At 44.7% G+C, this 24,208-nt stretch overlaps 1 protein-coding gene across 6 annotated transcripts in view; it reads left to right on the top strand.

Annotated features, from left to right (window-relative positions):
- Arhgap26 (Rho GTPase activating protein 26) overlaps positions 1-24,208 on the top strand; it is a 409,111-nt gene that overhangs the window by 98,651 nt on the left and 286,252 nt on the right. For all 6 annotated transcript variants that reach the window (XM_076856778.2, XM_076856777.2, XM_076856775.2 and 3 more), the window contains exons 2-6: positions 4,998-5,093; positions 7,005-7,066; positions 10,671-10,742; positions 16,335-16,436; positions 23,018-23,128. In XM_076856778.2, the coding sequence (XP_076712893.1) occupies positions 4,998-5,093; positions 7,005-7,066; positions 10,671-10,742; positions 16,335-16,436; positions 23,018-23,128 (443 nt within the window). The remainder of the gene's footprint in view (positions 1-4,997; positions 5,094-7,004; positions 7,067-10,670; positions 10,743-16,334; positions 16,437-23,017; positions 23,129-24,208) is intronic.

The raw sequence follows: 24,208 nt of genomic DNA, 5'->3' as shown, positions 1-24,208 counted from the left end.
TGCCTGTATGGAATGTTAGTGGGGGAAGATATTAATGAAAAAAAATTACCTGACTGAATATAAAATTACTCTAAAGAAGAGGTGTATAGCACACAGGGAGTGAGAAACAGAGTCAGTTGTGGCTTGCTTAGAGAAGGTTTCCTGGGGAAAGGGACTTTTGAGCTGAGAGCTACAGGCAGAGTGGCACACCCTCCAGGAGCCTCAGAAGCCAGAGCACCCAGAGCCCAGAGAAGGAGGTGGTGGGGTCACACCCTTCAGGGCCCCTTAGGGAGAAGGGCTTTGGTCTTTATTTTTAGAGCTCTGGGAAACCATCCTAGGGCTGAAACTACTGTGCAAAGAACTGACCAGAGGAACAAAAGTGGATGTGGGAACATGTGAAAGGAATCAGTTACAGTTACTCAGGCAAATGGGACTAGTTGGGTAAGGATTTGCGATGGGAGAAGTGGGCAGAACTGAGAGATGCTTGGAGGCTAAATGGACAGGCTTGGGAATGGACATTGTGCATGAAGTAGACCACCCATCAAAGATGATAGGCAGGTGTCAAAATGTGTGGCAAGACAGATGGTCAGGTGATGCCCTTCCTCACTGTTAACTGGCTCTTTGGGGGAGGAGAAGAGGTGAGGAGAAACTTTGGTTTTGAGTATGCAGGGCTTTCCTGGGAATGGGGATGTGTAGTAGACTGGAGTCTTTGGAGAACTTGTGTTTGTCTCTCAGTTCTGAGTCACGGGCCCTCTGTGGTGACCTCTGGCACTCCACCTGTAAGCCAACATGTGTTGCTGTGCCTGGCCCATACAGCAGATTTTGAGAGTCACTGTCCAGCCCTGTGCTAGGCACATTTTGTATTCTATGACATGGAGTTTCAGAATGAGGCCCAGAGAGTGAGTGTGATTGGCATTGAAAGAAGGGACAGATTAGCAAGGGCTGGGGACTGTGGTGTTCTTGTTCTTAAAGCAGCCAAGAGGCCAGTCCTTTTGCAAGTTCTTACCTCTGCCGTTGGTCTTTATTAACTGCAATCACTTTCTAAATCTAGAGACAAGAATGTGACTGAGTAGCAGAAAATATTAAGGATATTTATATGCAATTTGGGTAACTATGGCCCAAAAAGGCAGTAGATCCACTGAAAAGAAATACAATTGTAATGTTATCTTTAGTTCTTTATTATGTGGGTATACACATGCGTGCCTGTTTGTGTGTGCACAATTCTGTTCAGTTTCCCCTATGGAGTCAAAGGAAATGTCTTGATTTGCAATATTTCCTGTAAATTTGCATAAGATTAAGGCAGATTTTCAGTTTTTTAAAATTGTGATAAATCTTCTCCTTAGTGAAAGAGGGATCACATTTGGGTTAAATTCTCTTAAATTCTGTGCAAATTAGTATTTGCTGAGGCAAAACATGGAATCTTCAGGAAGGAAAGGGTACTTTCCTCTGGACCCTGGGTGACCAGATGGCTTTAGGAACAGTCTTACAAGGCCAGATTTCTAGCTGCTTCCATGTCCTTGCCTTTCTGGTCTCCTTGCTCAGAGAAGAAGAGCCTTGTCTTCCCCGGATGTGGGCATTGACCACTTTGCTCTGCTCTGGACAACACTCTGCTTTTCTAGCAACAGTTGTTCTGCAAAGTAAACATTATTGGCTCTGCAGGGCTCTTGCTGTTCTTGCACCACTCGAACATGAAACAGTGAGGTTATGTGAGTGGGGCCATGATGTTTGGCATGCTCTAGCCTCAGTGCCAGCCCCTCCCGCCCTTCTCCTCATTGGAATATCATGTTATAGAATCCTGTGCCCACCAGAGCAAAAGCCGCAGAAATGAATCATTGGATGAGTTGCACATTCAGGGTGATAATTTACCTAAGACATCACCAGTGCTTTTGGGTTGAAGTAGGTCAGAAGCAATGGTTTTTGAGTATTCTCATTTTGATGTCTTCTCCATTGTCCCAAGTAACAGAGGGGTTATCTTAGCCCATTAAGTCCCAAGCTTTCAGTTCTGTGAATATTTCAACAAAGTTGACATAGGTAGATAAAAGTACATTGGAAATCATAATGTAGAGTTTATATAATTAATTAATATTGCTATAATTATATTCGTATAATTACATTATAATATAATTATATATTACATCTGGGACGGGAACAAAATGGATTAATGGGGTGAGCTAACTTGTTGTTACCAAACTACAAGGGTCTTAGTAATGAGAACACTGGAGTCATAGGTGTCTTCTGTCTGATTGTGTGTTCTTATGTCAGTCCTTTAGCTTCTCTGAGCTCTACACGTGGATAATCAGCTTCTCCCCAGTGGGGCCTATTTTTGAAGGATTCATATATCTGGAGAGAGTAGCACAGCCTTAGCCTAAAGAGGTGTCTTGTGGTATGTAGAGTGCCCATCCAGAGTGTCCAGCCCACCTGAGGCTTCTCTCAGATGATGTAACTGAGACTTGACCCAGGGTTTTATATCTGATAAGTGGTGGAGCTGGAACTTGAACCCAGGAGCCAGTGGGGGCTGGGGCTGGAGCAAGAGGTTGGGGTTGATCAACCTATAACCAGTACCCCATAGAATGCAAATAGAGAAGGGAGGTTCTCCCAAATAGGCTTGAGATGTGGTCCCAACGTCTGGGTTATGGATTCTGAACAAGAAAACAACAAGTGTCTACTGTAGCTTTCCTGGAAGTTTTCTCTAAGTCTGAGGTGAGAACATTTCAGGTTCCAGTGGTTGGGGCTCTTACTCACCCCAGCTGTCCTCATTGACTCAGAGCCCAGTATTGACTCCATAGCAGCACTCATCCCCAGTCTTCCATTAAGGGACGAGGTCCTTTGGTCCCTCCAATCTGCAGTGCTACTCAGGCTTCTGCCGTGGCAGAGTGTGTTCTGGGCCACTGGACAGTGAATTCAAGTTACCTTCTGGTCATAAGCTCCCAGGTGAAATGGGTCTTCCTGTGAAAAGACCCCACAAAGCCCCATTGTGCATTATTATTAGCTGCTCCTCGGTCTGCATTGGCGGCTGGCCCTGGCAGCACAGTCTTTCAGGTGCCTGCTGGAATCTTTCCCAAGCCTGGCTTATGTTTCACATTTTTTTCATGTTGTCAAGATGATGGTCCAACTTGAGTCTGTCTCGCCCTCTTGGGGAGGCCCAGGAGGATGGTGGATACAGGGGCAGAGCTGTTCTTACTCCTCACTCAGCCTTTCTTTGTGGGTTCTGGTTGAGGAACATTCAGATTAAAGAATTCAGTGCACATTGGATGCCCTCTTGGAGGGCTCCTGTTTCACTCTAAAATAGCACTGTCCCCTGTTTGCTCTTGCCTGCCTGGGGCTGCCCCTTTCCTTCCTCCCTACAGTGTTCTGACTTCCAGATGCTTCTGTTCTTCTTGACTTGCTGGAGGGTGGCTTGTGTTCTGAGGACTGTCCTCTGCCTGGGATGGCCAGTTGTGAGAGAAGCCTGCTTCCCCTCCAGCATCTTTTGACTTTTTGTGTAGGACCAAGTGACTGAACCAGAGAGGGACTGGAAGTTGGCTCCTGTGTTCCCCTTTTTCACCCCAAGTGTCGTGTCTTGCACTGTAGAACAAAGTGCTTTGCACAAGCCCTAGTTAGCTCAGAACCTGGGTCATTTGACTTTGTGGGAGGGTGGTCCATGCTCCATGCAGTAGCTTGAGCCCTGGATTGCAGAAGGGCCTGAGCCTGGCTTTTCCGGAGCAGCCATTGCTTGGGAGGAATGCTGGGGATGGGTTTTGGGTGCCATGACTCCCTCCGCATTTATTCAGCACAGGCTGAGCAGGATGCCCTGCCAGGTGCAAAGACAAGGAACAAACCAAACAAAATCAGAAGATGAAAAACATGACCCCTTGACTCTTAAGAGACAAAATGGGAGCAAAGAAAGAGAAGCGTTGAGGACCATGATGCTTTTATTTAGTAGGCTGTGTTGATCTGTGAAGCCAGAAGACCGCCGTCCTCCCAGCCCATGTCTTATTAAAGCCAGGCCTTGTTACCAGTTTTGCCTCATGTTTCCCTCCTCTGGGAATTTGAACATAATGCCATTTCCCCTTCAGTGAGGGAAGCTTGGAGAAGGGTAATTTGAATGATTAGCCTAATCTGCAGGAAGGCTGTGTGTGGAATTAAGTTAAGCACATTTGCACTGAGCAGCCTTGTCTGTTAGGCCACTTAAAGGTACCTTCGTGGTTTTATACCCTTAACAGAAGCTGAGGGCTCAGGAAGGATCATTGGCTTTTATTACTGTCTTAAATGAAAGCTTATTTTTTAAAATTTGACAAGGGCCTCTGAGAGTTTTCATTATAGATACCATGTGTGGGGTGTGTTTTTACCCCATTATAAAATGTTGCCAGGACTTTGTTCTGGTGGCAGTGGATATGGCCACCCAGGGAAATGGCTCAGATGGGAATTTGTCAGGCTGACCCAGCACTGGGCTCATGAGGAGAATGGGGAGGGTCTGAGAACCTGAGCTCTGTGTGTGCCTAGGTTGGAAGAGGAAGGTCAAGTGCTGCTTCTGCCACGGGGCCCCACAGCTCCAGGCCCTTGCTTTTAGCTTTCCTAGGGCTCCCTCCCCAGTGTGGCTTGAGGTTGGGCTTAGGGGAAGGTATCCTTAAGACAGGCATGGGGGCAGCTGTGCTGGCCACGTGGTGGGTTTGGCAGGGTGGAACTTCAGGCTGCAGAGCCTGCTTTGGACTGTGATGCAGGCTTCTTCTCTGACCTGGGCCAAACAGATTCCCACATGTGTCAAATGAAGATGACAGAACTCGCTCTGTGGCAGGAGGAAGTAGAGGTCAGATTAGAATCATTAGAATCACATGTAACAAAAATACGAACTTTTAGAGCAAACCAGTTTCATGTTATAAACAAATATTTACTACTTTGAGATTGCATTCATTTGTGCCCCAAATGGTCTTTGGAACAAATCTGCTTGCTGCTATTTTCATAGAAGGACTAAAAAGACCAGCGACTGAGAAGGCCAGTTTAATTTCAGTAATTCAGTTTTTTCCTTTTTTTCTTGCTAGATTTGTCTTCAGCGAAGCGCAAGTTTGCTGATTCCTTAAATGAATTTAAATTTCAATGCATAGGAGATGCAGAAACAGATGATGAGATGTGTATAGGTAAGTCATAACCTTGTGGAAGATAAAAACGTGTGCTGTTGGTCATAGCTTTTGGTGTCCCACTGCCTGTAAATAAATACATAAAATAAAGGCCCATCAAGAACCAATAAAAATCTTAAAAAAAAAAAAAGAAAAGAAAGAATGAAAAGAGGAGAGGAGGCCTAAAGGTTAGTAAAGACACAAGACCCCGGAGGGAATGGTGGGGCAGAGATGTGTGAGGGTTGGGCCTGGGCTATGCTAGGCTGCCACGAGTTCTGGAATTGCCCCACTCATTTCCAGTGTGCTGAGGAAGCTTAAGATCATGCAGTGGGACTGTCCTTTCCACTGTCCTTTAATGTTTTCCTTCCTGCTGGTTTTGTGTCCTTCCCCTCTGTCCCCAAACAATAGTGCTAAGAACTGTAGTGCAAAAGTACATGCAGGTAGATGAAGGGAGACTTATACCAGAGGTTGCAAAATGATAGTTCATAGGGTGAGATCAGAATATAGCCTTTATTTTGGCTCTGAGTTTTTTTTGTTTGTTTGTTTTAATTGAGTCATCATATAAGTAGAATTTATCTAAAATCCCAGTTTCCCAGCTTCTTTGAAAAGCTTGAGAATCCATCTCCTGGCCCTGTGTTCTGGCCTGGTAGCCGCTGGCTGGAGCTCTGTGTGGCTGTCACTACCTTCAGTTGGGGAGAGGAGCTCAGGGTCCAGCTCACCAGGATCCCCATTTCTTTTGTTCCTTACCAAAAGGCTGCAGGGTGTGGTGCATTCCTGTTTCTCAGGGTGCTGTGCTGCTCCACCCCTGCTGTCACTTGCCTTCTCTTGTATGCAGTTCTGAGCTTGGAGGGTAGACAAGGTCAAGACACCTTTCTTTGTGGATGTCTCATTATTAGACTTCATTCTTTTCACGTTGGGTATATTGGTTGACTCTATTAAGGAAAAGAGAATTAAGAAAGTTGGGTGGCTGGGGTTCTAGCTCAGTGGTAGAGTGCTTGCCTAGCATGTGTGAGGCACTGGGTTGGATTCTCAGCACCGCATGTAAATAAATACATAAATACATCAACAACCAATAAAAATATTTAAAAAAAAAAAGAAAGTTGGGGCTGGGGCTGTAGTTTCATGGGTAGAGCATGTGCATTAATATGCTTGAGGCTGTGGGTTCCATCCCTAGCACACACATACACACACACACAAAAAAAAAAAGAATTGAGAAAAGTTATAGTGAGTCACTTAATTCATCAACTGTTTTTTGAGTTCTGTTGCTGTGTGGAGCACCAGGACCTGGGAACAAGCATAGATAATTGGGAGACCAATTAAAATGCATGATTGTAAATCATGAATGGATGGCTGCTTTTCCCAAAGTTGCACAAGTGACCTGAGGACCCTCAGGGCTACTGTACTCACTGCTTACTTATTGTCACGCTGCATGCTGCATTCTATTAATGAGTGGCTTGAGGACTCAGAGAGCAAGAACCCAAGGAGATGCCAGTGATGTGGCTTCTGATGCCAGCAGCACTATTTATTCAGTTCTGGTGCCAAAGAAAAGGTTGGGCTCTGACGCAACCCCATGACAAAGGTTGAGGAGGTTGAATTCTGGACAGGAAATCTGAGCGGAACTCTGCCCCGTCCAGCCTGGGGACTGGGAGCCTGCCAGCATCTCACCAGTCCTGGGACTCTCAGGAACAGGCGGGTCTTTTCCTTGTAGAAATCCTTCCCTAGCTAGAGTGCCAGATGCAATTAACCTGCACTTCTGGGTCATCTTATCCTGAATGGTTAATGATTAAAAGATAAGAGGAGTCTGAGGAAGCAATTGACTCCAGACATCTGTGTGTACACTAAATTGAAATCCATAGCTTCATAGTGGAGCTGGAAAGGCTCCTGAAGACCCATTACTCTTCTTCTGGTTCATGGCCCCTTTCTGTCTTCCAGCAAGGTCTTTGCAGGAGTTTGCCACTGTCCTCAGGAATCTTGAAGATGAACGGATACGGATGGTGAGTATAGCCGGGCTGCTCTTGGTCCCAGTGTGTGCACGTTGAGGGAGTGAAGGATTTGCTATTAGAAGACTTGGGTTTGAGTCCAGTGTCTGCTCCTGGGGTGCTTTGCGCTCTGGAGCAGGCCTCATCTTGGGAGGATGAAGTTTTTATAAGTGTTAAAGGATCACTTGTGCACAACTTCTGAACAGCATCATGTCCCCCCAAAGATTTACTGTGAGGTCCACACATAAAGTACAAGTCTTAAGGGTGGAACTATTGAATGATTTAACTTTTGAGGGCATCAGATTTATCACCAACAGAATAAGAAAGATGATCTCTTACTCTGCTCCTTCTCCCCACATTTTATTGAGCCTGACCAAGTGTCCTTCAAGGACATGAGTCAGTGCTTCACTTAATTCCAAAGCACTTAACATAGAACCTACCATGTAGCTGGCCCCAGTAAATGACACTTAGTAAATGATGGTAATTACAATGAGCTTTTCAAAGAGAAATGCTGTGCAAATTCCAGAATCAAATGCTGATCTCTAGGTTCCTAAGTTCTCTTACAGGACACTTATTCTATTGGGGTTCAGTAGTAATTGAGAAGAGATTCCACACCCACAGGAAGTGCCTATGCATCTTCTCCCACATACCTCAGATGTTGGGAATGAAACCTGGTTAGAAATCCCCTGCAGGCTGCCCGCTGGTTTGTCCCTAGGGAGACTGTCTCCAGGCAGCTGTGCTCCTGAGGACTAATGAAGATACCAAAATTTGATCATTTCTCTTCTCTTCCCATAGCAACAGCTGTTAATGTGAGTATTAAGTTTACCAAGGCATTGTTCAGCCAAGCACTTCACATTGTCTGTTCTGTTTACCTCCCGTGGGGACTCTGTGACATGGTGTCTGTTTTATCCCCATTTTTCAGATGAAGATACTGAGATTTACAGTGATTAAGTGACTAGACAGGATCATGTGGTTAGTAAGTGATACGGTCTCAATTCAAACCCAAGTCGGCATTATACCCCCCCCACCAAAAAAAATATGGGGGGAATTTCTTTAAAATTCCAAACAGAGTAGAAGCTTTCCCCTTTCTGCAGTGCGAAGTGACCCGGTTTCTCCTGATTGCCCACCAGTGGGTACCCAAATCAGAATCAGGATGGTAGTGGCAGTAGTGGTGGTGGCTGTAGGTTTGGTGGTGGGGGAGGGGAAGCTGTGTGCTTCTGCACGTGCTAGTGCCTGAGAAAGGGCAGTGATTCTTTTGAGCCTGATTCTTGGCCAAGTCAGTATTTGGGGGTGGGGGGCGTGGTGAGCAAATCAACATGAATACCCTGCAGATTGCGATGGCCTGTGGTAAGGGAACAATGCCTGGATTATACTTTTCAGCTTGCCTCTGCAATTTTATTATTAATGTCAGTGAATCGAGTTTCTGCTGTCTGCATCTGAGTATCTGGCTATCACCAGCCGCTTCTCACCCCTCCTCGCCATGGGACAGCTTCATCATCAGTTCAGCTCGGCTCAGCAAAGCTGCGCCCCTTCTGGGAAGCCTTCCCTAACTCCATGCGATATTTGGCTGTCCTTTGTTTTCTGCACACCCATTTTATGCCTCTGATTTCTGCACTTACCACATTGGGTCCTGATAATCACTGTACATGTCTGTGCCCATAGTCAATAGGAGTTTTTTCCTCAAGGGCAGAGAATGGGCTTCTGGGTCCCCAGCATCAAGCTCAGTGCTTGGAACTGATGGAAGTTACAGTCATAGACTCTCAGACCCAGAGAGACTGTATTCCTCACCATCTGCAATCTGTCATTTAACAGATGAGGAAACAGGTCATATCAAGGCTGATCGCAGGTAGGAGTAGGATGGGGACCAAGACTTGGGTGTCTTGCTTTCTACGTGAGCAGTTGAGTGCCTTCATAGAATAAGCTGCGTAGGACCAGATCCTCAGTGACCATGCCCATTGGAATAACTTGGAGCTTACGGAATACTGATGTCTGGGATTTGATCCAGAGATTCTTAGTTGGTAGCTCTAACATGCAGCTAAGGTTGAGAATCACTGACCCAGGGGCTTGGCATACCATTAGAATCTTCAGGGACTCACAGTTGACTTGTGGAAAAGCTTTGATCAAGCAAACCAATTAAGCAACACCAGATAACAATAAAAATCAAACAAGTTCAATACTGTTGCAACACTCCATTGTTAAAATGTACTCTGCTGAAATAAGTGCTTTCAAAATCAAGAAAAAGGCAAATAGGAATAAATTTTGGAGACCTGCCTTTTTCTCTTCCCTCATAGTGTCCGGGAAGTTCTCTACAGTGTCCATCTAAGGCTTCTGGCACGCATTTGAGTTGCTTTCAATGTGAAGGACTTGCATATGATTTAGAAAAAATAATACTTTGTTGTAATGAGATTCCTGAAATAACTAGTTGAACACAGAGTGAGCAATGAGTGACTTAAAAGGAAAGACTGTAAAATATTGCACTGCCTTAGAAAAGACCATGGAGTCTCAGAGCTGGAACAGTTCAACCTACTCATTTTGCAAATGAGGAAATTAAGAGCCCAGAGAGGTTAAATGTTTTGCCCATGGTCACACAGTTGGCAGCTAGTCAAGATATCATTCATTTAGTCATTCAAAAGTGTTTGAGTGCTCCTTTGTTTCAGCACTCCTCTGGGCTTTGAGGAGAGTGGTAGGCAAGTGAGTGTTTATAAGATGGTATGTGTGTGTGTATGTGTATGAGTGTGTGTGTGTGTGTGTGTGTGTGTGTGTGTGTGTGTGTGTGTGAGAGAGAGAGAGAGAGAGAGAGCGAGCGCATGTACAGTGCTGAGCCAGAAAACATCACCTGGCATATGTGTTCTGAAGAAAACATGTGGTGAGATGGCAGAGAGCTTCTTTGGGTGACAATGGTGTCACGGAAGGACTCCCTTTTAAAAAGGTGACCTTTAAGCTAAAACCTTAATATTACAGTAAGGAGTCATCTGTGCAAGGGTTTGGGGACAGAACATCTGAGGGAATATCCAGGGGCAGAGGGCCAGAGGTGGGTTAAGATTGGCACATTGGAGGTATGCTGGGGTGGGGATGGGCCAGAGTGCAGGACTGAGGCTGAGCCCTGGGAGATGGTGTTGTGAAGTAGACAGTGGTCAGGAGGTGCAGACGTCCTGGTTCCAGTACTGGGGTGACATAGCATCAGGACTGAAAGGTTCTTGTGACAGCAGATGTCCAAAGGGTTTTTTTTTTTATCTGGATTCACTGTTGATCTGCTTTACTTGTAACTTTGATGCACGGGCATCTATAAGAAGATGTCACCTAAGCTTGACACTTAAGACTGTACTGTCACCATTCCCCTCTGCCTTCAGAAGGTTGCTGACACTTTTAGGCATTTCCATTTCCCCTTTTAAAGGACAAATTTTAATCATGCACAGGAAGACTCTCACATTTCGAACAGTGACTAGCTTTTGTATTGTTGTGCCATCAGTTCAAGCTTTGTAAATGGAGACATGAAGATGGTATTGCTTACTCTAACTCTGCACGAGACACAGGAATACCTTTTGTGACACAGCTGCCATCACGTCATTTACTGATACTGCTTTTGTCTCCCCCATCTCCCTCTGATTTTCTTCACCAGATTGAGAATGCCAGTGAGGTGCTCATCACTCCCTTGGAGAAGTTTCGAAAGGAGCAAATTGGGGCTGCCAAGGTGAGCATGTTACAAACGTTGTTCTTGGATTTTAGGGTAAAAGTCTGGAAAGCACAGAAGCTTCTTTAGAAAATCTAAGAATGCCTCCGGGAAAACATAAGCTCACCTTCAGAAAATCTTCTTTGGCAGATAAGCTGAGACCCCAGCTGATCTGCTCCTTTGCAGGTCTCTGAATAAGCATCCACCCCAGCAGCCCTTCCAGTATCTCGTTACCTGATTGTTTTGTGCTAGTTCATAAACCACCCACAGGAAGAAACTGCACCTTCTCTGTGTTCTCAGATGGCTCTGTGCTTGGACAGTTGACTGTACCAGACAGTACCTTTGTTTTTGTGGAATGGTGTTAATCAGGGAGTCCAGGACTCATGGCCTAAGCAGAGTTACACTATAGACCCTGCGCTCAGGGATCTGTTTCAGGGGAGGAGGCTGGTATTTAGTTTTTGCCCAGTTTTTGTGGTGTGTAGACATGGGTCCTTTTTTTCTTTTCTTTTCTTTTTTTTTTTTTTTTTTTGCCAAATCTTAAAACATTTCAAGAGAAACTGAAAAGCCAGAGAGTTCTGTGAAATAATTTAAGAAAATATGTATTACTCATTGTATAGGTCAAAAAGTGCATCTGCAGGCCTGCTTCAGCCTAGAGGTGTTCGTGGGTTATCACTGACCTGGAGGGATTGTAGCCCAAACTCAGCTAGTTTCATATATTACTGAAAGACTGCAAAGGGAAACCAGTTCGTTTTTTAAGAGGGGATTCTCTGGGGCTTCCTGCCAGTGATAAATCACTGGAAATCCTAGCTGCTTTGACCTTCAGTAGAGTGTTAGAGACCACCTGCAGGGAAGATGTTTTGATTGGAATCAATGGAAGCAAAAGGCTTTTTCACTTTTTTTTTCTGGAACTGGGTCAGTTCAGCCACAGTCCCTCACGCCACCTGCAGGAGGTTTGGGGCTGCACCACCCTCTTCCTTGGCATAGATTTTACTCAGTTGTGAAATGTCCTTGAGAAGTGATTGTAGGTGAGAAAACAGTAGTGAAATGTTGTAGAGTGAGAGCCCTCTCACCTGCCTTGTAGAAATAGATATGATCTATCTCTATGAAAAAGATGTTTAGTCAGGGTCTGTCAGAGCCATGGGTGGCCATGGATTGAAGGAGAGACCATGGCAAAGATTTTCTCCTAGTTTTAGGGCATGTGTATACCAGATTCGTTTTATATTAAAAGCAATGGAAATTCATTAGTTTTGTATGAAAGATTAAGGAATGGGTAATTTGAAGGAAATCTGGTTGTACTAAGATTTTGTCCAGGACTTTGGACTGTCATGTGAGGGCTGAGAATATGCTGGTGAGTGAACTCTTGGGGCCTTGGGGCCTGTGCTTTCCTGTGGCATGTACAGTGCTGGCTTCTCAAGGTCTCCGGGGAGAGCTTTGAGGCAGAGGCAGGAGGACCTGCATATTGAGTCATCTTTCTAGGAGTTACTTCTTCTAGGCACAGATGCCTCTCACTCTGGCCTCTTGCCTCACATTGTTTGGGGGTTTACCACTGTCACCAGGGAGAAGTAGAAGCCTGAGTGGGCTCCCTTGGGATTTAAGATCAGTGATCCTCATGAGAGGGGTGGGGACCTGTTGTAAGAATAAAAGAATTTAAATGAAATAGTCACTCAACCCAGCATCATACTGTGTTCTCTCCTTCATTAAATTATTAATAATCATCAGTCATCCAAGTTATTTGAGTGGCATTTGGGTGATTTCTCATCCATTCTCCATTGTCTCCCCCTGCCCCATATCTTCTCCATCACTGCACACACCCATGCATTTATATCATAGTGCTATGTAAATTAGAAAAAATAAACAACAAATCCACTTGGGGGCGGGTGCCTTGTCAATAATACCTAAGAGCCAGCAAGTATTCTTTAGCTATTTTTTCAGTGGCCAAGAAGAGAGATTCCTGAACCCTGCAAGTGATGCTAAAATTACTTTTCCCTCCTTCTCTCTTCTTGGGTGCTGCTTTGGTTGCTATAACAACCTGTTGCAGAGTACTCATTGTGAAGGCTGCCAGGAAGTGGGGGATTCTGGGTATTCTTGTGCTAGTGTGACTGCTCAGGAGTAGGGCATGACCCTGAAGCTTCTCTTAACAATGGTCCTAAGTTGCTATTTCTAAGTTTAAGAAGTTAAATTTCCCTGTTCCAGAGGTAGATTTGGAGTGTGGAATCTATAAGGTGAGTAGAATAAATGGTAGAGAGTAGTGGTTAAGAGGGTGTCTAGTGCCAGGTGTGGTGGCACACACCTGTAATCCCAGTGGCATTTGGGTGATTTAGGAGGCTGAGGCAGGAGGATTGCAAGTTCTAGGCCAGCTTCAGCAACTTAGTGAGGCCCTAGCAACTTAGCAAGACTCTGTCTCAAAAAATAAAAAGGGCTAGGGATGTGACTTAGTGGTGGAGCACCCCCGAGTTCAATCCCCAGTGTGTGGGGAGGAATGAGTGGGGCTAGCACTAGGCTGCATGATTCCAAATCTCATCTCTACCACTTGCATGTGAACTTGGGGGAGACTTCCTGGACCTCCTCATGTGTACTTCCCAATTAGTAAAATGGGGATAATAATAGAACTTACCTCATAGTTATTATGAAGAAGAAATGAATGAACTCATATAAAGTGCTTAAAATGGTATCTGTCATGTAATAATTGAACAAGAGAACAGTGCCTGTCAATTAGTCATGTGACATTGGCCATTAAATTAGACAGGCAGGGTTCATTCCTTAAGGATATTTGTGAGACCCTGCTTTGTGCCTGGTCCTGTGCTGCTATGCGTTGATGTTTGGTGGATAACAGGCAGATGTCGTTGTGGGCTTGTGGTGTGGCTGGAGAAAAAGGAGTTAGACAAAAACAAAACAAAACAAAACAAAAAAAACCCCCACTACCACCACCAACAACAAAACACCGTATCATTTCAGGTTGTGATAGGTGCTCAGAAGGATTGTCTTTGTGGAACATTGGACATGCAAGGCAAGTGGTGTTCTCGATGGGAAGGAGATAGGTACAGACAACAAGCTCATCTCTGTCATTGAAATTCATTGCATGCTTCTCATACACCAGGCCCTTTCCTGTATGTGGTTTGTCTCATTAAATGAGATTACCTAACAATCCTATGAGGAGGGTGTGTTCTTCTCCTTATTTTGTTATATAGTGTTTGAACAAGACAAAACCTGAACAATTATTAAGTATCAATGAATGAGATAATTGAGTGATTTGTTTAGAGTGATTTAGAGTGGTTTGTTTAGAGTCAGTCCCTACAGAGTTGGAAGTAAATGCCAGGACCCTGGCTCTATCCTCTCTGGAGGGTGAAAACCATTTTGTGTCCTGAGTTCCTGAGTAATAACACCCTCCCCTCTAAGACCATTACCTAGGTCTCAGAGTTATTCCTGTAGAGGTCTCTTGCTGTGTTCTCAGAACAGAAACTGCTTCCATCTCTCTTTTTCTTTCCTTTCTTGTTATCCTTTGCTCTAACTTTGGCTGTCCTCTTGAACATGGAATGTGGAAGCTTGAGTGGCCAGAAAGTCACAGAATGCCAGTGACTCATGTTCCCTGGCCTTTTCTCACCTCTGGCCAGCTGAACTGTTCTGGCCCTTGGGTTCTTTTTAGGGTTGCTGACAAGGCTAGTGGGGGTGGATATACGTGAGCAGCAATTGGAGTTGGAGCCCAGCTTGAAGATCCTGATTTCTCTAAAGGAGAAGAGTTGCTTGCGTATACCCTCCTCAAATATGAAGGAGCCCTGTGTCCTCAGGCTTTGTCTTCATTTGCTTCTGTATGCTTCATAGTTCTTATATGTGAGTGGTTGTTAAAGCAAAAGTCAGATTTGTAGAAATGGGTGCATGTCACTCTGTGCGGCTTAATATCTTGCATCAACCAGACAAATGCAGGAGCTTGTCAGGGCTTTGGATGATCACTTCTTTGCTCAGTCTTCTGGGGCCTTTGCACGTACTCTTGCTCTAAAACCTCTACTCTGCCCCTTCCTGTGTTCAGCAGGACTTAGCTCACATCTTCCCTACCCAGTGAGGCTTTCCTGAGCACCCTATCTAAAGGATCACTCTGACCACACTCTGTTTATTTTATTTTATTTTTTTGTGGCACTTGCAATTATGCTGCTCATTTGTTTATTGGTTAATTGTGTTTCTTTTTCTACTAGAACCATGAGGGTAGGGGCCGCTTCTGTCTTGTATTTCCAGTACCTGAAGGAGAGCCTAACACGGAGTGGTTGCTCATCATAAATTTGTTAGATGAATGAAGAGTCTCTGAGCCTCCTTATCTGACTGGAAAATACCGGGCTCTTAGAGTTATATAGCAGTATCTTCACGGGCTCCCCTCGGTTCCTGTAGACAGGGGTGATGAACTTGGTGAACTGGAGCCTCTGTACTGGACCAGCACCAGCTTCCCTCCAGCCCCCTTGCCTGCCACCTCACTGGTTGTGGACTGAGAGGAGACCACCCTTGAGCACGTCTCAAAGGTGGAAGAAAGTGTGGACTTTTGAAGGCGTGTTCTCCTGGGTTCAAATCCCAGCTCTGTCACTCTCTGTGAGTTTTACTAGTTACTTCCCTGGGTCTTAACTTTTCTTATCTGTAAAAATGGGGGATAAGAATAGAACCTCAGTGACTCAAGGCCTTGCTGTGGGAACAGGGATTAATATGTAGATCACTATAATTATTTTTCGTTTTGAAGGCAGTAACTTAGTCTCATCAAAATTTCCCAAAGGGAAGGAAAAAAATCCTATTATTCCATTTCCTTAACTTGTGGTTTCATTAAGTGTATAGCCTTTTATTCTCGTCCACAGGTAGATAGGTACCTGCATGGGCTGCCCCCAGTTTGTATCATGCTTCTGAACTTTTCCTGATAACATGATACACCAAGCACTTAATTATCACCAACCTTATCCTTGGGCAGTGACTGTGCCTCTGCCTCTTGTTTTTGTTTTGCTGTCCTCAGTGACACAATTGTGAAGAATCCATCTTTGTTTTGGGTTCTTTCTTGGCATAGAGACCTGTTTGTGGTGCTCTGGGATCACAGGGTAGCTCAATCCCTGTAGTAAAAAGTATTAAGGTTCCATTTAGCCTCAGTCTATACTAGTCGTACTTAGGATGGAGGCAGGTCTCCCTTCCCTACGTTATCTTCATGGATGATCTCCCATTGTCTCTGACTTTGAATGTGTGAATTAGAAAATAGAAATTTGGTCTTCAATAGAAGATGTTCCCCTCGTCCCCACCCCTGGTACTGGGACAGGAGCTCAGGGCCTTGTGCATGCTAAGCAGACACTGAACTTCCTACCTACTCCTGCCAAGCCCCCTCAATTAAAAGTGGAGTTCTGGCTCTGCCATTACTGAATGCTGGCATTGACCATGTTTCTGGGACTGTGCTGGTGACTCTGTCATAGATGCTCAAGCCTGTAGGGCTGCAGCGAAGTGGCCTAATGGGTGTTTTTAAGGGTAGGGGCCATGTGGAGTTGTCTCCTGATCTGTGCTGGGATGACGAGGCTGTGAGAGCAGCAGGCAGCCTGGAGAGACTGAGCTGCTTTACTCCTGCAATGGTAACTTTTTCTTTTTCTCTCTCATTCTTGCCAGGAAGCCAAAAAGAAGTATGACAAAGAGACAGAGAAGTATTGTGGCATTTTAGAAAAACACTTGAATTTGTCATCTAAAAAGAAAGAATCTCAGCTACAAGAGGTAAGAAGTGTGATGAATACCAGAACAGAGTGTTAAATTTTTACATGGTACTGTGGATATGTACTGTTTGCTCTTTGCCAGAAAATCTTAGGGTTGGCAGAAACCTTGGAAACCAGAAGTTTAAACCCAAGTCCTCATCTACTGCTTTACCTTTGTAACTCCCTATCCCACCCACACTTGTGGCTCAGCATCCAGCTGTGGCTGAGGAACATACTATCACCCAAGGCTACCACCTCCTGTGTGGGCACCCTCAAAACTAGACTGCACCTTTTCATTTCAAGCTGAGACCTTCCTGTTCCTCTCACCATTAGCCTTAATGTAGCCTTACTTCTTGACCCCCTGCCTCGTATCACTGATTCACAATGTTGGCATTTGAAACACTTGGGACATTCTTCCTTAATACACACACACACACACACACACACACACACACACTCGATATTGGACCCAAGGTCTCATGCATGCCAGGCAAACACTCTACCACTGCACCATATCCCCAGCCCTTTAATACTGATTTTTAAAATTTTTTCAATCTAGTACTTGACTTTAGTCTTTTCCTTTCTTTTTTGTTTTAACAGTTATCATGTTGTCATACATAGATTTTGAGCTGTGGTAAACTTGTTTTGAGAAAATAGTCTTTGATCTGCTCCTGGTTCTTCTAGATTTGCATGGGGTCTTTTTAAAAGTAGGTTACCTGAAAAGAAAAGGCAGCTTTGCTGTCACCGTGCTGTCACCACTTAGTTTGTGAAGATGTGCAGGGTGAGTGAATTTATGTTTCTGGAAGACAGGGCAGTTTCCTAGTGGAACTCAAACTTTGGCTTCACAAATGTCACTTAAATCCTAATAGTTTGCCTGACCTTTTTCCTCATGTGACTGAAAAGTAAAGCTTTGACTTTCAGACCCTCATTTAGAGTAGAGACCGAGCCAGTATTTGTGCCAGGTTAAAACATATGAAGATGGTAGGGTCAGATGTTGAGAGCTGAAGGTAACTTAGGAGGTGGTTGAGTCCAGTCTCCTCCTAATCAGGGTTTCTTACACATCTTTAGATAGCAGTGTGGTGTTCTCAGGAATCTTTGCTTTGAAATGGGTTTTAAACCAATTTTGTAGGGCTGGGGGTGTAGCTCAGTGGTAGAGTGCTTGCCTACCGTGGTCAAGGCCCTGGGGTTCAATCCCCATTTCTGCAAAAGCATTAATACTACTCGACCAACCATTTCTTTGATAATAAGAACTCCAGTTCAAAATGGAGTCACTAGAAGATGGCCAAGAACATGTGGATTGTTACTAATAAATGCCGTTTAGTCCTGCTACCCTCACTTTTAAGTTTTCATTCTTCTAGCATTAGTTGACATTTAGGGTTTGGAAACTGATTTACGTTCAGGAAAGGCTTTGTGGCTGTAGTTGACAATGACCAGCTCTGTCCAGCTCTGCCATATCTACATGGTTTCATATCATGTTTAGGATGACCATGAACTGTTCATGCAAGCACTGAGAGCTGAGCAGATGTCTGGACACTCTGGCACCTGCAGTGTTGGGCGCAGCTGCCTTTTGGTGGTGTTCCTGTTGTCCTGTTGGTGTGATATTGTTGTCTTGGCCTGGGATGAATCCAACATATTTTTTTAAGGTCCATTTCAATGCAATATTTCTCTGAGTTGTCACAGTGTAGGGACCAGAACACTGGACATGCATTCACTGTGTGACCTGGGACAATTACTTAGACACTCTAAGCTTTAGTTCCTTTATTTGTAAAACACTCACACAATACCCATTCTGACTACTTAATGAATGAGAAGTCAAACTGTAGGTGCTGCACAAAGGTAACATATTATCGCTCTGACTGGCCTGCTTCTCTCTACCCCCTGTACCCACAGTGGATGACACGGTTCCTAACTGTGCCACTTGTATACTTCAGTGCACATTTTTCCTTATGCCCTTTTGTTATCGTCCTTTGTGTTTCTGCCTTTTGCCCATTCATGCTTTCTAAGTATTTTGAAGGAAAGGATTGGGCTCCAGGTCTTTCTTGCAAGTCCTTGTCTGCTCAGGTCAGCTCTGAAGCATTGCTTTTTTGTTATACCTGGACTGAATATATATGCAATAAAAGTCCTAACAGCCACAGCAACAAACTACTATCACCACCACCCACAGTAGCAGCAGACATTATTGAATGCATGTTTATGCCCTAGGAACTTCATATGGAATCTTCTTGAATCCTAACAACCACCCTATGAGGAATAGATGTATCAACTTACTTGACAGATGTGAAAACGGAGGCTTGGCACTGGTAAATTGCCTGCCAAATAGCTAGTTCATGCTGACACCTGGGTGGGAGCTCTACTGACCCAGTTTGCTCTTCTCTCAGGAAGGGTCTTGAGGCTCTGAACCTTGCCAGTCATTCTTATTCAGAACCATTGTCATGAAAACAGAACCAGAGAGAGGGAGGCACCTGGTGATCATCCAGTACAACCTCCTTGAATTACACTTGAAGGATCTGAGCTCCTTGTAGAGGTCAAGTGATTTGCTTAAGGTGTTCCAGCTATTTAGGGATGATTTCCTTTACATTTATTAAAAATCAACTTTTAGGGACATCATTAAATACCTGGTACATCTTTGATGAAATCTGATACTTTTGATTATCCTTGATTGCAGGGCTCTGAATTGAATGCTCTTTAGTTTGAGCTCATTCCTAAATCCATGAAAAGTAGAAATCACAGGGCACCTATGTGGAACAACACTGCCATCTAGTGGATGATTTTAAAAACATCAATATATTCTTTAACAGCTAAGAAGTTTACATCAAAACCAGTATGTGTTCATTCTACTAGTATTCATTGGACACTTCTGTGAAAGTCTGTGCAGGCTGTGGGTGTTTTGTGGGAAGTGAAATGAAGTATTTGCTTTCATGGAACTTATAGTCTTGGAGAATGTCTCTTTTTCATAAAGCACAGAATTGTTGATGGGTCTAGTCAAGCTGGAAGATTTATAGTTTAAGTAACAGTGAGACCGTCTTGGGTGATGGTCAGCTTTCTGTAACAAAATACCTGAGTGTGAGTACTTTATAAAGAAAAGAGATTCATTTAGTTACACTTTTGGAAGTTCAAACAGCACAGCACCAGTTCTGATGACACCTCTCTCCCTTACCACCAGCCTTTTTCATCACATTAGGGTAATGGTATCATAATGGCAGACCATGTGTGAGTGGGGATGGCATGTGCAGGCCAGAGAGAGCAGGGAGGGGCCGGTGTTATTCTCTCATGACATCTTTTTTGAGAACTAGTAGGGTTCCATGAAAATGACTTAATACCTCCCAAAAGCAGTGGCCCAGAGAATCCTAAATGTGCCACAACACCTCCCAACACTGTCACACTGAGGACCAAGCTCCAAGCACACCAACTCTGGGGGACACACTCAAACTATATAGTTGTGCTCTGCTGAGTGAGTTGGAATCCTGGCTTCTGAATCCACTATAGAGTCTAAGGCTGTGGAATCTGTGCCCTAGAGTAAGCAGGGGCACGGCTAGAGAATTGTGCCATCCCACCTGGGATTCCTCCTTTCTTTTCCTTTGGAAATACATTGAGGTATGCATTTCTGCTTAGTGCTAAGTCACTGCAGCCATGTGCTTCAGTGCTACTGACCGCCACATGGAGATTGAGTCCACCATTCTGTGGGCATCTTTTGAACACTTACCCTGGGCCAGGCACTGTTCTGGGCTCTGGGATAGAAAAGGGGAAAAATTAGATAAGGTGTTTGTTCTCAGGGACTTTGTTGTAGAGTAAGCAACACACAAGAAAAGAAGGATTAAATAAGAATTTCACACAGTGAAAAGAAAATAAATTGGAGGTAAACTAGGGACTTCTTCAGGACACTGTGCTTAATGAGTACTTCTCTGAAGAGCCCAGAACTGAGCCCAGAGGGCTGAGAGGGAGCGGGCTGTGTGAAAGCTGGGGCAGTCATCTTCAAGCTGTGGGTGTGCAATAGGAATCGGAATCACAGGGTCATAAAATAGAGTTGAGTCAGATAGAATGAAAAAATATGCATTATTTTTAAATTAAAATGTGTGTTTATTGGGTCATAATGTAAAAAGTATTTCTTACTGTGAAGAAGGAGTGGGAAGAGGTTTTCAGGCAGAAGAAACACCAAATGAGGTTGTGGGCAGGAAGGGGGCTTGGGGTATTAGAGGGCAGGAGGAATCCAAAGGCTGGGGCACAGTCAGGGTGGGTTAGGATGGGTGGAGGAGAGGCCAGAGGAGTGGGCAGAGCTCCCAGGGTCTTCACACCATGGGGCAGCATGGGGAAGGTCTCAAGGGGCTGAGAGACCTCTGACTGGGATTCCAAGAAATGTGTGCTGGCTGCTGGGCAGAGGCCAGGCAGGTGAGAGAACACAGGTGGGGAGAGCAGTTAGGAGAAAAGTGCAGTGACCTGGGGACAGCGTGGCTGGTTCGTGGTGGGAGCAGGGATTGCAGCCCAGTGCGCAGAGGTTCCTGGTGGTTGTAACAGCCAACGTGCACAGGACACTTTCCTGTTTTTCCACATTGCTCACATCCTTTGGTCCATTTACTCTTACGAATCAGCTTCACTCTGAGGCAAGGACTGACATTATTGTCTCCATCTTCCAGGCAGGATCAGTGACTGTAAGCAGGAAAATTCTAGAACTGGAATGTTGACCTAGGTCAGCTCTCTGAGGGATACTGGAGTTGATTCTGTGTCCCCGCCTAAATTGCAATAGGCCCTTTGCAGATATTCAGAATAAGCCCCTCATCCTCTACCCTAGCCTACAGTCTGAGTTGGCAAGCCCAGGGAGAATGTGAGGCCTGTATGGGAAGGTTGAGGAAGAAGATGCATCCCTCAGTGTACATGTGTTGGATTTACTTAATATTATTTATTTAAATCTCCAAGAACATTAAACTTAGAGGGAACATATTGGGCGTGGCTGGAGGAGCCCAGGTAGATGGTGTCAGCCCAGTCACTTAAGCAGCCACACCTAGGGGAGGCAGGGTATGGGGCCTTCTGAAATCTTGCTTCCAGATAAAGACCTCCTTCCTCCTTCCCCTCACTGGAGGCTTGCACAGCGCCCCCTATTTTGGCCCTTCAGTTTTATTCAGCAGTTGTTCAGCAGACCAGCCTCTGTGTATTAGCATGTGGGTTACCCTGTGGGAGGAGCTTGGTAGTACAAGACTTGAATCATGGTGTCATAGCCGGGCATGGTGGTACATGCCTGTAATCCCAGTGGCTTGGAGGCTGACGCAGGAGGATTGCAAGTTCAAAACTAACCTCAGCAACTGTGAGGCGCTAAGCTACTCAATGAGACCCTGTCTCTAAATAAAAAAATACAAAAAAGGGCTGGGGATGTGGCTCAGTGGTTGAGTGTTCCTGAGTTCAATCTCCAGTACCAAAACAAACAAACAAACAAATAAATAATAAAAAATCAAGTGTCTTGTATTTTACTAGAGCTTTTGATTTTTTCTTTATTTACATGGTCATTTGACTGAGTTTGTGTTCTGCTTTTTTCTTCACTATATTGTAAGCTCCACGAAGAAAGTTTCTTTTTGCTTGAGATAGTTGAGTAAAGAAATGAATTGCTAAGTTCTTAAGGTGTTCGGGTAGCACCAAATTTGGAATAGAAGTAAGGGTTTGTCCCAAATTTCTTCTGCAGGAATCTTGACAAAGGAACAAGTAGAAATGTTCTTTGGGGAGCTTTGTTTATCTTAGTACAGTACATTATAGAATTGTTCCTGACTTGTTTCTAAGGAAAATAGTGTTTTGTCTCCTACTAGTATGTATGTTCATTTGTATAGTGTCTCATCATTGAAATCTGCTTCCCGTAAAGTGTTGTGGTTGAGGCTGAAGGTTGGGTATCCTTTGGCATAGTGTCCTGCCACTCCGTCCAGACTTGTTTTCTCCCTTGGGTTCTGGAGCCCAGATCTGTGATTTAATTACACGCACCCATGGGCCTGTCCTGGGCATCTCCTGCACAGAGGGAGAAGTGATAGCCAGGGGGAGCAATGCCATTACTCTCCTTGAGGTAAAGTGACAGTTTCTTTGTCACAGTATTTGGGACACATGTAAAAATGAATGTCCTGTCTGGGGTCCCCTTCCCTCTAACAGCTTGTTTTGTTCATGAGGAGGGACAGGGTGAGGATGGCCCTACAGTTTTTCTTTTTCACTCTAAAAACCTGCTTTCTCTGGAGCCCAGGTTCCCCTCCGGTCCAAGGAGGTGGTAGAGCATTGTGGCCGGACAGTGATTGAGGTTCTTGGGGGGCAGATGTACCAGGACAGGAGTCCCAGCTCTGCGACCTTCACTGGACTTGATTTTCCTCCTGAAAATTAGAGATAAAGATAATATATCTTTTACAGAAATTTAATAAGGGTTATATAATTAAAATTAGTGATGATCAACTAGTGTATGTACAAGCATGGATCTGGCGCCCGGCACAAAGTTAGTGTTCTGTTAATCGTTGTTGTTGTTATTCTTATTTCATTGTCATGTTATTTGATTTGTTTTAAAAATCTAGAGATTTTGTTCTGCTTGCTCACAGCTGTCCTTGGTTAGTGACTCGATTTCTGTCTTACATTCCATCTTCTTTGTAGGCCGACAGCCAAGTGGACCTGGTCCGGCAGCATTTCTACGAAGTATCCCTGGAGTATGTCTTCAAGGTGCAGGAAGTCCAAGAGAGAAAGATGTTTGAGTTTGTGGAGCCTGTAAGTAGACATTCAGGGCTTGGGGGTGTACCCAGACTCTCATTCCCACCTTTCTTTCCAGCTGCCTGGTGGGTTGCAGAATGCTCTGTGTTGCTGACCAGTTCTGGGCTGTGCCTTTAGCTAAGACACTGCTTTCTCAGTTCAGCTACCCTGGAGTTTCCTGCAGCTGTCCCTGTGCGCCTCAGTGATGGTGATAGAGCACTTGGCGGAGTTCCTTCCTGTAGCCATCTGGGCCTGTGCTGTTTGGTCTTCTGGTGAAAGAAGCCCCAGGTGGTGGTCCAGAGGGGAGGCGTTCTCATCTTGCTGTGAAATAGTGATTATGACTTAGCTTTCCTCTTTTCTCCCACCCATCCTCTCTCCATAAAATAATCCAAATGCAGAAGTAACTTTAGTCAGCTTTTTCACTGCTGTGATCAAAAGACCTGACACAAACAGTTTTATCAGAGGAGGAAAAGTTTATCTGGCACTCATGGTTTCAAAGGTCTCGGTCTATAGATGGCTGGCTCCATTCCTCAGAGCCTGAGGTAAGGCAGGACATGGGGTGGAAGAGTGTGGTGGAGGAAAGTGGTTCAAGACATTGCACTAGGGAGGAGGTAGAGGGAGGGAGGGAGGGAGAGAGAGGAGTACCAGTCACAGGCTCTGGCTTCCCTCAACAAGGACAAAATATATACCCTAAGGCATGCCTCCAATGACCCACCCTACCTGCCTACTGTTACCACCCTTAATCCCTATTAGTGGATTAACTTACTGTTTGAGTTAAGGCTCTTATAACCCAATCATTTCACCTCTAAACCTTTCTGCATTGTCTCAAACATGCTCTTTTGGGAGACACCTAATATCGAAACCATAACATAACCCCAGAAATATCAGAATTTATTATATCTTTTAAACATGTATCTTTTAAAAAAAATCCTGGGGTTCAGAGCCCTTCCTTACCCCATTCAGACATTTCTCAAACTCAATTTTTTCATGACCAGAGCAGCGAAGAGATTCTACAGTGGACCATGATGAAATCTGGACTTGGGCAGAATGTTCTAGTGGGCATGAAATATTGCAGTGTGGGGAAAAAGTCTGACTAGA

Source organism: Callospermophilus lateralis, chromosome 5 (assembly GCF_048772815.1).
Source record: "Callospermophilus lateralis isolate mCalLat2 chromosome 5, mCalLat2.hap1, whole genome shotgun sequence".
Lineage (NCBI taxonomy): Eukaryota > Metazoa > Chordata > Mammalia > Rodentia > Sciuridae > Callospermophilus > Callospermophilus lateralis.
Note: the sequence above shows the minus strand (reverse complement) of the source record. Positions and strands in the feature narration are given on the sequence as shown.